Source organism: Nicotiana attenuata, unplaced genomic scaffold, assembly GCF_001879085.1.
Source record: "Nicotiana attenuata strain UT unplaced genomic scaffold, NIATTr2, whole genome shotgun sequence".
NCBI classification, from domain to species: domain Eukaryota; kingdom Viridiplantae; phylum Streptophyta; class Magnoliopsida; order Solanales; family Solanaceae; genus Nicotiana; species Nicotiana attenuata.
Genome location: NW_017672037.1, coordinates 149,704 through 163,088, shown reverse-complemented (window position 1 = coordinate 163,088; position 13,385 = coordinate 149,704). Strand labels below are relative to the sequence as shown.

Sequence of the window (13,385 nt, the reverse complement as noted above, 5' to 3'; positions counted from 1 at the left end):
CAAAGAAATAAATAAATAAAAAGAGAACCCAAAATAATTGGCTGGAGTCATTTTATATAATAATAGACCCGTCTAAAATAGTACTATCACTTATGCTCTTCTGAATTTGACTTATTTTTGTTTCACCGTTTGGTTTCAGGGGCTTCCATGATGTTGGCAGAGTTGGCAATGGAAGCTGGTTTGCCTGATGGTGTTCTAAATATCGTTCACGGAACCCATGTAAGTCTTTTCCTATAATTGCTAGTGATATGTCTTTTCTGATTCTTTGTAAAGTCCAGTAAACTCTAGCCTTCTTATCCTATATCTTAAGCAACACCATAAGATTGAGTAAAACTATGTAATGAATTTGCCTTTTATCCCACAAGATAAAAAATATATTGATGCTTCCAAGGAAGGCATTTTTCTTGGCCACATTCCATCACATCCATACCCTTTTAAAAGACAACTTAGTGGTATTAGTAGTTGAGATATTTTGGGTCTTTTAGTGGTGTATTGTATGTATGAATATGAATATTCATGATACCTCTCTGTCTTACAGGACATTGTTAATGCTATATGTGATGATGACGATATCAGAGCCGTATCATTTGTTGGGTCAAATCAAGTAAGTACCATTGTTTTTTTGACAATTTAAGCCACAATTCCTAAGTGCTTTATGTGTAGTTACAGATACAGGACATTAAGTAGTACAGTGTTCTCAAGACCAAATGAATCTATAATTTGCATGGTTTTGATCTTCTGAATTCTGTAGCTTGGTTTGGTTATGTTGTCTAGTGCTGGATCAGTAGCTGGTTTGTTATAACTATTTGTGGGTGTGTTCTTTCTTCTTCTTTTTGTTTTTTTGTTTTGCGTATTTTTTTTGGTTTGGTTTTTGGGTTGAGCATAGCTTGTCTCTGTATGCTTTTTTTCTAGTAATGATCTGCCGCTATCTATGTTTTCTGGTTTTGGAATTTTTAGTTAAATACCCAAAAAGGTGCTGTTACTCTATAAATTTAGAAACTATTTCAAACGCGTTATCATTTATCAGGGAACATGAGCAAAGAAAATTTGCCCCTTTTAATGGAAAATATTTTCTGGTGTTTGGTGTCAGGAAATGACTTATTCTCTAAAAAATGTTTCCCGTCATCCCAAACATGCCCTAGATGCTCCATATTTTGTCTTTAAAGATTCGCTTAGTGGAATTTTACATTTTCTTTTACGCTTAATATTTTGGTAGTTGTCTGATGTCTCATGCTTAGTTTTTATGCTTTATGGTTGGTTGGTCAAGTCTCTCCCATTTGTCTCTGCCTCTTATGGCTTTCACCCATAGGCCATCAGTAAGGTTTTGACACATCACAAAGGCTAGGGTGAATGGTTGGCTATACTAAAGTTTAACACATCAATGAATGAAATCCTGGTTTCTTTTTCGAATGAAATCAGTTGTCAATAGATTTTTCATCTATTTTGTATTATCTTGTTCACCATGTGGTATATTGAGCATTCCGTGCTTTACTATTACCTCCCAGGCTGGTATGCATATATATGCTAGAGCATCAGCTAAAGGAAAACGTGTTCAGGTTAGTGCAATATTACCAAACCCCTCTCACTTATTTGGTTAAAGACATGACTAACCATCTGAAAATGCCTTAGTCCAATATGGGAGCCAAAAACCATGGTGTCGTCATGCCTGATGCAAACATAGATTCCACGATAAATGCTCTAGTGGCGGCTGGTTTTGGTGCAGCAGGACAAAGATGCATGGCATTAAGCACAGTGGTCTTTGTTGGGGACTCAAAACCTTGGTAATACATTTCACCTTGCTTATTAGTACTCTACTTCTCTTTTATCTTTTAGTTTACCATTGACACCTTTGAGGCATGGTATTACTATTTTATCTTGCAGGGAAGAAAAGTTGTTGGAACGTGCAAAAGCCCTAAAGGTCAGTGGTGGAACAGAACCTGATGCTGACTTAGGTCCAGTAATTAGCAAGCAGGTGGGTGCATGGTTCAAGATTGCACAAACATGTTACACAATGACTTCTGCTGCTTGCAAATTTCCATGTTTATGATTCTGGATTTTTCGGAGACCACAGGCTAAAGAACGAGTATGCCGATTGGTTCATAGCGGCGTTGATAGTGGAGCGAGATTGTTGCTTGATGGAAGAGATATTGTGGTATCTGCTTTTATCCTGTTTGTCTTCTTATTTGTGTTCTGATAGCACCCAAATTTCCATTGAGATGTTCTTTTTCATATGGATGCGGGCAAAGGGGTGAATAATCAATGATAAAGAGGCTCTAGGAAATAATAACTTAAAAATGATTGAAGTAGGAGAAATGAATATCTGAAATACATATCGGACATTTGTCAATATCCGCTTAAGTTCAGTGTGTAAGTTAATCAGTTTATTAGTTCAAATGGTTGCTGGAGTTCGATATTTCAGATAGTCATCATAATTTTAGAAGTAATGGAGCTTCTTGCCAATCAAACGGGGTAATGTTTGGCAAGTCCAATCCTATTTCAACGCCCTTTATTCCGTTCGGCAAAATTGATCTTATTCTTGTGCTACTTTTGGATTTATTTGCATAAGACGTGTTTGAGTTATAAATCTGACATAAGGCAAAGCAACAAGGAGGTGCATTATGCTATGTCCCCAAAACTGATCGACATGGCAAACTTGATACTTGATAGGATAGGTTGATTTGGAATTAAACTGCATTTTAGCTAAATATTGAGTACAGTCCCTTTATGCCCTGATATAAAGGGAAAAATTACTACTTATCAGGAAAAAAGAAGTTAGTTGTCAAACAAGAAAAGAAAAAATAGCTTTATCCTTTTTTTTTCTTGCATCAGTAGTAGGAGTGGCAAACGGGTGGGTCGGATATGGTTCGGGTGGAACACGGGTAATAAAAAACGGATAAATTATCCGACCCGACCCATTTTTAATACGGATAAAAAATGGGTTAACCGGTGGATAATATGGGTAACCATATTATCCATGACTTCTTGCATATGATCACTTTTGGGAGGATTCTTAGTCTCCCTAACTTGAGGAACCTCCAATTTGAGGCTTACAAATGTAAAAGTTAGACCCATTGGTTATCCATTTTTTAAATGGATAATATGGTTCTTATCCATATCTGACCCATTTTTAAAAAGTTCATTATCCGACCCATTTTTTAGTGGAATAATATGGGTGATTAACTGTTTTATTTTAACCATTTTGCCACCCCTAATCAGTAGCAGTTTCTGTTTTTCATTATGACATGAGCTGTGTCAGTAAAGTTTAACTTGTTTCACCCTGATGCCTAATAGGTCCCAGGATATGAAAAAGGCAATTTTGTTGGTCCCACAATCTTGTCTGGTGTCACTCCTGATATGGAATGTTACAAGGTACCCGTCCTACATTCTCCAATCTCCCTCTTGAATTTCAGATTATGGCATATTAACCACAAAGAATATATGCCTTTTTTGTAGGAGGAGATCTTTGGCCCAGTTCTTATTTGCATGCAGGTTAGTTGTTAACCATTCTCCATGTCGCATTACCAATACTTATCAAGTGATGTACTAAGCTAGAATTGTCATTGTGCTGCTCTCAGGCCAACAGCTTAGACGAGGCCATTAACATTGTTAACAAGAATAAGTAAGTCCTGTACCCTGTTCTGCTTTCTTTCCCTCCCACCCTCAAGCTCATGTTCCGTTGAAGTGTGTTTGCGTCCTATACCAATGTCATCCTGCTTTTGCAGGTGGGGTAATGGTGCTGCTATCTTTACTACTTCTGGTGTAGCAGCAAGGAAGTTCCAAACAGAGATTGAGGCTGGCCAGGTACGATATTTCGCTGCATAAACTTGGTAACCTATTTGGAAAGAAAAAACAACTATGGTGATAAAATCCTCACTTAAAAACGTAAGAATTATTGGATAGAGAATTGTGCTTCACTCTGTTTCTGCCTGTCTGTAATCCATGTATGTATCATTTGACATACCATTTTAGGTGTTGCATAATGCCATAAAGCAACACATCCGCTGTGTAGTGTTTGTGTGTTTCTGCTTGCTGATAAAATTGTTGTTTTTTTCTTGTGCTTCCTTTTGAAGATTGGGATCAATGTTCCTATTCCAGTTCCACTACCATTCTTCTCTTTTACCGGATCTAAGGCTTCTTTCGCTGGTGACCTCAATTTCTATGGTAAGGAACAAAGATATTCATTCTAGTCTTTATATGTATCCGCGTCCTGCTCAGGAAATGGTACTCAATTTCATTTTATTGTTTGGGATGTGCATCGTAGGCAAGGCTGGAGTTCAGTTTTACACACAGATCAAGACTATAACACAGCAATGGAAGGATTTGCCAGGTGGCTCTGGTGTCTCTCTAGCAATGCCAACTTCTCAGAAGTAATAAAAAATGTTTGATGAACTTCAGAATACCCTTTCTAGAGTGCAATAAAACATCCTTTTTCAGAAATTGTCCCTCTCAAACTAGCCCCTTCATGTCCCCTGTGTTATTTTCCATTACCAGATTTTCAATTCCTCCGGCTAAAAGTACTCTGTTTCCCTCTCCTCCCCTTTTGTGTGTGTTTGTTTGATGCCCTAAGAAAGGGATATAATCAGAACACCAACTACAAGAGAACAGGTTTTAGATCCAGTAGAGAGAAAAAATGCAAACCAATTTTTGCTGTCTAAGCCTTGGTAGGCATAATTTTCTCAATATCGGTGTTGGTGGGAGCTAACAGGTACCTAGAGAAATAGAGGGTGTTTGGCTAAGCTTATAAGCTGGTCAAACTGGCTTATAAGTACCTTTTGGCTTATCTACGCGTTTGGTAAACATTCAAAGTGCTTATAAGCCAAAATCAGCCATAAGTCATAAGCTAGTCACCCCCAACTTATGGCTTTTCAGCTTATAAGCACTTTTAGTTTGACCAACACTTTTACTAGTTTATCCTTAATAATATTTTCTAATTTACAAAATACTTTTCCCAAAATAAATTTCTTGACTTTCTATTCATTCCATATTCGTTATTAATTCTTTTCTTTACAATTTTTTTTTAATTTATAATCTTTTAAAAAAAAAATCAAGCGTATTTTAGCACTTCTATCCAAACACGTAAATTCTTATTTTAAAAATTAGTTTCAGCACTTAAAAAAACTTTTCAGCACTACAAGCTTATCAGCTATTTACAATCAGCTAATCCAAACGGGCTCATAGTCTAAGGTGTGAGTTTTATGTAAATAACTCTTTTAACACTCTCAAATTCCCCGTAAGCCACATGATAATCTTTCAGAACTTGCCACGGAGATAAATTAGTAAGCAACGTGCGGGCTTTTGAGACTTAATAGGGGCTGGTTGCACACTTCAACAGTTTTCAGATGCATAGAAGTTGATAAAATAAAACTGAAATAGAAAAACAGAAGGCTGACTTAAGTAGCATTAAGAATCTTTAGATGCTACCAGATAATACATACTAAAAGCTTGAGTTGTATGCACTGACAGTGTAGAATTTTTTTTTACACCATCATATTTAAGTTGACCTATGACAATAGGTAACTTTTCATAGCAAACCTGCTATGATAACTAACTGGAAAATATGGTATTATTGCTGGTTATATCATACAATGGTGTAAAATTCGCAAACTGTCAGTATACACATAATTGGAATCCATATCGATATGTCTATCTTTTGACATAGACCATTAACAAACAAATTTGTCTATAGATATGCCCTGATTAAAACAAAACTCAAATATCTCTAAGAAGCTCCTGTATTAGCACCAGCAAAAGCTTCTTGAAGCTTTGTCAAGTGCTTCCTCCCCTTAAGATGTGCAATCATATCAATCTCACCAGAGCACCTCAAGTTACAGAAATTACACCATAGATGTCTTTTCCCACGAAGATGGGATTGTAAATTCTGCTCAGAAGCATATTGCACAAGTCCACTTCGTCTGGAATTTCTGTATGAAAGAAGTCTCGGGCAGTTTGATCACTTCAGCACTTGCTCGAATGGCTGGTTCGTACACCTGTATAGCTGAACTTGCTTTCTTCTCAATCTGAACTACATTTTTAACCATAGTTCCAACCTGCAATTTTGCAGTGGACATGTTAATCACCAAGTTGCTAATTACATGCTCCGTTTATGGACAAAAATAGCGATAAGAAAGCTGGAATCTAATGAGAGATAACTTGAGGAAAACAAGGGAGTAGGAATTTCTTCAAATGATTAAAAAACATAACCTCGTTTGATTCAGCTGCATCACCTTTTGCTGCGCATTCCCTTACTTCGATCCCTCCCAAAACCAGGCCATCCCCATTGCACTCAGGCTGTATAGGCCATAAGATTATTACTTTGTGGATTTTCAGGATTTAAAGTATACACGCAGACAGAAAAATTCATTTTTATATAGTAAAAGAATGATATATGATCTAACTAAAGCAAATTCAAAAATGTCGTAAGAATTTTTTATAAGGTCAATGTATATAACGTAAATCACCTGGCTTGCTGTAAGTTTTGCCAGAGGTTCAGACTCATTCTCTTCAAAAGACCTGTCTGCTACAGCCAGAAACTTCTCTTTCTTGACAAATGAATCTTTCTTTAGCTCATTAAACCATTCAGTGATAGTATATAGGTTGACATCAAAAAGTTTTACTTGCAAACATGGAAGAATAACATTTTGGTAAAAGTAGAATGCCCCATTAAACTGAGGTATCACCAACCAAAAGATAGCAATTAATCTTATATATGGCCACAGAGGTACCCTGCAATGGTATATGGCCACTTGTAATGTAAATTTGTTAGTGTATAGTATATAATTGCGGAAATATATATAGAGTACGATTTATAGAATGAATTTAATTCTTTTTTGTATATATTAATTACGAGCTATATATAGAGTAAACCTACTTACCATTTAATAAGTTTCTCAAAAACTTGCTCGAACAGATAAATGAAAGAAAAGATGATCCAATATGTTACTAGCTTCCTCAAGTCATAGTTCGAGCCAGTCTCAATCGTTGGAATAGACACATATCTGAAATATTAGTACCACACAAAAGAATTTGTTAATATTACCGAAAAGAAAAACTAATTGTGATAATGAAGAGTTTCCAGTCTTACAGAGGATATCCTAGAGCAATTATCGGCCTGCAAAAAATTAGAAGCAGAAAAAAACGAAGTAAAGACTCTAAGTATGCCATCATAATACATGCAAACTACGTACTTGTATTAAATTACCAAGCTAGAAAATCCATGCATTGAAGAGTTAGAGTGACAAGACTCATTTCTTCTTTCTTTTTTCTTTAAATTTCTTCAATTTTGTTGTGAAGTTTTATATGATCAGTCAGAAGACTTTTGAAGAGGAAAGGGTATGAAAATAGGAGGTGCATTTACTTTGTAATAATGGAAGTCGTGTCTACTAATTATTACTGGAATATGGAAGGCCAAGGTGCTCATTTTCGGGAATCTAATCCCTCCTATATATGTTCCCATTGGAAAATACTTGGACACATTTAGTATTTATATGCTAAACCACTACTATTTTATCATGGTTAAATCATAAATTGAGGTGAAAATATATGTTAATCAATTATAATTTAGTAGTAATCATATTTGTAATGATATGTGTTATATGTTAATTGAATTAAAACAAACACTTGGTGCAAGTAACTTTTTTCGATGTAGTTTACTGTACTCATAGAAAAATAAAAATAATTTGCCTCTTGAGCCTTGAGATTTCTCTTCTGTTTACTTTGGTTTATCCTATGGAATTTAATAGTGATAAAAAAAAACACCCTAATTAATGAAGTTTGGTGCAATCTTAAGTCCTTTCATCTTTTTTGCTTTTCCCTTGGTATAGTAATTTGTACTTTCTTTTTCTTTTTTCAAGTTTATGTCTAATCCCATTAAAGTATATTTTGTTTAAAATCTGTTCTATATCAATGGAGAAATTAACAAAAAGCAACCTATACGCGTGTTGATCCAATCGCAACTCTGGTTATTAGACCTATATACTACAAGGAAATTCTCATAGCTATACAATTCTGAAGAAAGATTATAAATTTTTAGCCTAAATCCCTATATTTCAACTATGTAAAAGAAAATATTTATATTCTATAACAAAAACTCACTCCCATTATAATTGGGATAATAATTAACCATTCGTAAAATAAGCAAATTGAATGGAAAGAGAATAACGTCCATCAAAAAAATATAACTTGAGTTTTATACACACTATCGCCACCCTCCAAAATAATAGCCACAATTTTTTTTTGGTATATTAATGTATAAAATATAATTGTTTTATGCAAAATTAATATATATATTTTTGTTTATTTTGCTAGAGGTTGCAAGTAGAAATGACACCAAATAGTCACTCTAAAGGTCTACTATTTAGGAATTAACCAATACGTCATGAACTTTATTTTTTCAGTTTAATGTTTCGGGACAAAAACGTCCTGAAGTTAAGATTTTTAGTTTAAAATTTCAGGACAAAATAAGCAATGGCTAATCTCTAAATAACATCCGTGAAAATGGCTATCTTTGCACTTGCCCCAGGTTGCATTCGGTCAAAAGATGTTGCATACAATTTTCATGGCCCAAATATAGAAATCCATGCTTATTCTGCATCAAACTGGGCTAGCCCATACCCTTGACCCAAGTTTATTTTCGGAAAAAATGACACTGTATAGCCGCTGTAAAAATAATAGTCGAAGAATGTATAAAACATATATATATATATATATATATATATTCTGTATGTTATATACAAAAATTATACACTTTTTCGGCTACCAGATGTAGATAGTTTTTGGCACGGGCTAAAAGTGATAATACCCTTTTATTTTCAGAACAACATTGATAACCTATCTAACTGATCGACCTTTTCTGCTTTACTACATTATGAATCGATTTTATTTGTTACGAAAAAGCATATATTATATAGGAATTTTTACCTCCTATAGCAAAGGTTGATACCTTATTTATTTTAAATAAATACCCTTTTAAAATATTATATTCCATAGCTACATTTTGATTTTTATAGCCAAATATCTATTTATGGTTACCTCCTACCCTTAAGCCATAAAATACTCTTTGTATTATTTTTCTCTCTCATTCTTTCAGATTTTTAAAAATCCTCTCTCTCTCTCTCAATGATTCTGTTTCTCCATCATAATTTACACACTCTTCTGACTCTGTGTAGAGAGAGAAAATAATTGAAGAGAGAGACAATTTAAGAGACGAAGGATTTAAATTTATTTTGTGGTCGATCTATGCAAACGAAGCAAGAATCGTCAATCAAATTGAGACGAGTTGTTGAGTTGAATGAAATCTGGACATGGCCATTGCAACTCTTACCTCTCACCACCTCCATTGCTGCTTTTCTTCATCTACCAAATTCGCAATTACTAACAAAAGATGACAATTTGCTATTGAAAATAAGGAATTCCTTTCATTTTTGCACCAAATTTTGAGAGTTTCGAGTCAGAATCGCGGCCCTCTTGACGAGACGGCATTAGGGTTGTTCTTGAACAAAGACGACGGAGTTAGGGGTTGAGCAACTTGAAGAGTCTATTACCTTTTTTTTCCATTGTATTTCAATGTATCTCGCTGTATTCTATGTATTTCATTGTATTCATTGTCTTCTTTTTTTCATTGTATTTCAATGAATCCCGATGTATTCCATGTATTTCATTATATCATTGTCTCGCTATATTTCATGAATGTATTCATATATATTTTTTAATTAATATAATTTATGTATTTAGATGTATATATGTATTCAAATATTTTTGGGGGATTTTTCGGTTGAGAATCTTTTTTATAAATGGAAATACAAAATTTGCGTGTTATAATTGAGTTTTTTTGAGTGATATTAGGAGTCTATTATGTTAATTGATTCACTTTCCGCTTAAAAACAGTATAATCCCCTATTTCACGCCGTGAATACAGTTGAATACAATAATTTGTCCAGCTGTAATCCCATGTTTCACGCCATGAATACAGTCGAATACACTCGAATATAAAAATCTGTCTAGCTGTAATCCCCTGTTTCACGCCTAGAAATGCTACTATATTCATGAATACAGTAGCTTAAATATATCGAATACACTCTAAAAAATCTGAAAGCATAGCTATAGTAAGTAATATAATAAATGGTAGCTACAACTAGTTAATAACCACTAAAACATAGTGGTTTCTGAAAATTTCTCTATTATATATTTAAAACTATTTTTATTCCATATTTTATTATTTCCTACATCCTTTGAGAACTTTAATATATTGCAATCGAGTTTTTGGTTGGGACGTCCTTTTTAAAATTAAAAAAGAAACTGAGTTGGGACGTGTTGACAAAATTAAATAATATACCCCTTTAATATATAAAAGATCGCAAAGCTTATATATAAGTCAACTCTTATTAATTTGCTTAACTTTGATCGATTGTCAAAATTGGATGAGGTATAGTGCATATAAATTCCATCTCACTTAAAGTGGTTTAATTCGTTTTTAGTTGCCAATTTAAGTAATTTGAAAAGTGATAATTGTCCTCGGTCCTTCAAAGTTTCATCCGAAAATAGTAGGGGCTTACTAAATTAGAAAGGATTACTATCAAACACCTAACGTTTTGTTCTTAGAAAACAAAATATGTTACAAATAAATTGATAGTCAAATTTCATTATTTGAGCAAACCAGATCAACAGATTGATATTTCAGATCAACTTTTGCTGTGGTTGACCTGAATTAATGTTGACTTATTGTGCCAAATACAAAGAAATTTCTTCTTTCATATAAACTTCATATTATGTCCTTTTATTACAATATATTTGTAGGCAAATTCAAGAAGCTTCCACCAAGTCTCAAAACATATCGCGGACCTACTCGAGGCCTCAAATCACACATAACAACAACGAAACGACGGATCGCACCCCAAATCAAACTTGATGAGTTTTGAACTCTTCAACTTCCATAACTCGTGCCGAAACATAGCAAACCAACCTGGAATGAACCCAAATTTTGCACACAAGCCCCAAGTGACATAACGAAGCTATTTCAATTTCCGGAACCACAATCCAAATCCGATATAAAAAAGTCCACTCCCCGGTCAAACTTTCCAAAAATTCAACTTTCGCCAGTTCAAGCGAAATTCAACTACGGACCTCCAAATCACAATTCGGACACGCTCCCAAGTCCAAAATCAACCAACGGATCTAACGGAATAATCAAAACTCCAATCCGAGGTCAAATACTAAAAAGTCAACCTTGGTCAATTCTTCCAATTTAAAGCTTCCTAGTTGAGATTCATTCTTCCAAATCAATTCCGAATCACCTGAAAATCAAAACCGACGATTCACATAAGTCATAATACATCATACAGAGCTACTCATACCCTCAAACCACCGAGCGGAGTGTAAATGCTCAAAACTACTGATCGGGTCGTTACAAGAGCTCAAGTCCAAACATATGGATTTATTTTCAAGAAGCACAAAAGTCCAAGAAGCTCAAGATTGATTCAAGAATCCAAGATTCTTTCCTTCTTAAAATAGGATTATTTTATTCCTTTTAGAATAAGGATTTTGCTTTTAATAGGATTCTAGTTTCTTTTCCTTGTAGAATAGGAATTTTACTTTCCTTGTCTTTAGTTATTTTATTTTCTTATTAGAATAGAAATTGTAGTCATCAAAGAAGAGACCGTAGGCCTATATAAAGGGTTTTCATGCCTTGTTGAGGGGAGATTCACGTTTTTTAAGGTTGACTCTAATTTGCAGTAGAGTATTTTTCTCTATTTTGTCTTTTTTATCCTTGTTTTTTGTTCCAAGCAAGGTAGTGGTAGTCTTTATCTTGTTTTCAGTTGCGTGTGATGTTTCTTTATCACATTAATTGATTCTAAGTGGTGACTTTAGAAACTTTTTAGTTCATGATCATTCAAAAACACGTTTCTTGATTTAAATTCGTTCTTTTGATATCTTAGAATTATAACTTTCATTGAATTGATGCAGTATCAATATTTACTTGTTTTGAACGAATAAATAGTTTTTCTTATTCTTCAGATCGTCATTTTTCACCTCGTTTTTGGATCATTACATTCCGAGTCCTAAAACTTGAGATAGGTAATTTCTTAAAATCCGCCCATAAATCATATTTTCGTTTCGAAATCTTGATCCTGATCGGTTGGTTCTCTGTTAACTCGAATCACAACAACTTAGATCCAGGCTCCAGCAGGCACATTTGTGGGCAAGTGTCTCTTTGCCTTGTCATCATTAAGAAAACGACTAAATCACTGGTATTCCTTTTATTGGTATTATAATAGTAAGCTTAAAAATGACCAAATCTCAATAACGTGTAATGATTCAAGATTTAAACCTCGTGAGTTTTTTATGGAGAGAATTTATACGTAACGTGCTTTCTCAATAAGTTCCCATACTATTTCCACATGAAACGAAAGTCAGCTCATATAATTTTGTATGTTACGCTACGAACTGTGTCTTCTATTCATTGATAGTTGTGTACCAAAAGGTAAAGAAGTAGAAAAATAAACCTCCTCCATATTCCTTCCTTTTTTCATATATAAAAAATATGCGTTGATTATTACACAAAATTAAATGTGTATTTGTCTATTATTATTTTGGGAAGTGGTATACTGTGTTCAGAAAGTCAAGAAAAATAAATACGACCTTCACGTTAATGCCCTTAAATTCCAGGGAACAAATCGGTTGTATTGTATTTTATTTGAAAAAATATGTCCCTTCATTCCTTAAAAAATGTTTCTTTACTGGTGTATCTGGTGCGATGTAAAATGTCGCTAATAGAACATATTGCTAGAATTGTTTGACTTTTAATTATTTTTTATGTTATAATCGCATGTTAGTTGGGTATATTAATGTAGCTGCTTATACTAACAGTAAGTATGTGAAAATGGACAAATAGTAAAATGTCGTAATGGGGCGTGGAAGTGGTGTTTTGGTGATAATGTTGGATACCAACGGTTAAGTAATTATAATATTAACAGCTGGTGAAGAATGTGGAACACAAATAAAAATAGTTNTTTCTCTTGTTTGGGGAAAAAGGAAAAGGGAAGCATATATATATATATATATATATATATATATATATATATATATATATATATATATATATATATATAAGAGTTGTATGGGTCAAAACCCGACCCCACGATAATTAACGGAGTTAATCTCGTCTTGAGCTAAGACATAATTAATAAGTGGTATGGCCACTTATTCATAAGAGACTCGACTCTTGTCCGATTTAATTGACGAGGGTACGGCCCAGTCATTCCCCCATGGGGATGGAACTTCAGTGTGGCCACGGCCATTTATTGCCAGCTCACAAAGCTCACATCTATAAATACTAAGAGCAGAAGCCCTAGAAGGGGGGCTGCTTCTTCACCACTATGGAGAAGAGAGAG

The 13,385-nt window shown here is 34.1% G+C and overlaps 1 protein-coding gene across 1 annotated transcript in view; it reads left to right on the top strand.

Moving 5' to 3' along the window:
- LOC109211463 (methylmalonate-semialdehyde dehydrogenase [acylating], mitochondrial) overlaps positions 1-4,503 on the top strand; it is a 6,550-nt gene extending 2,047 nt beyond the window's left edge. Inside the window, exons 8-19 of the mRNA XM_019374998.1 lie at positions 140-219; positions 539-604; positions 1,506-1,556; positions 1,630-1,781; positions 1,882-1,972; positions 2,072-2,152; positions 3,292-3,369; positions 3,454-3,489; positions 3,576-3,619; positions 3,723-3,801; positions 4,071-4,161; positions 4,262-4,503. Coding sequence (XP_019230543.1) covers positions 140-219; positions 539-604; positions 1,506-1,556; positions 1,630-1,781; positions 1,882-1,972; positions 2,072-2,152; positions 3,292-3,369; positions 3,454-3,489; positions 3,576-3,619; positions 3,723-3,801; positions 4,071-4,161; positions 4,262-4,371 — 959 coding nt within the window. The 3' untranslated portion in view covers positions 4,372-4,503. The remainder of the gene's footprint in view (positions 1-139; positions 220-538; positions 605-1,505; positions 1,557-1,629; positions 1,782-1,881; positions 1,973-2,071; positions 2,153-3,291; positions 3,370-3,453; positions 3,490-3,575; positions 3,620-3,722; positions 3,802-4,070; positions 4,162-4,261) is intronic.
- Positions 4,504-13,385: the final 8,882 nt, after the last annotated feature.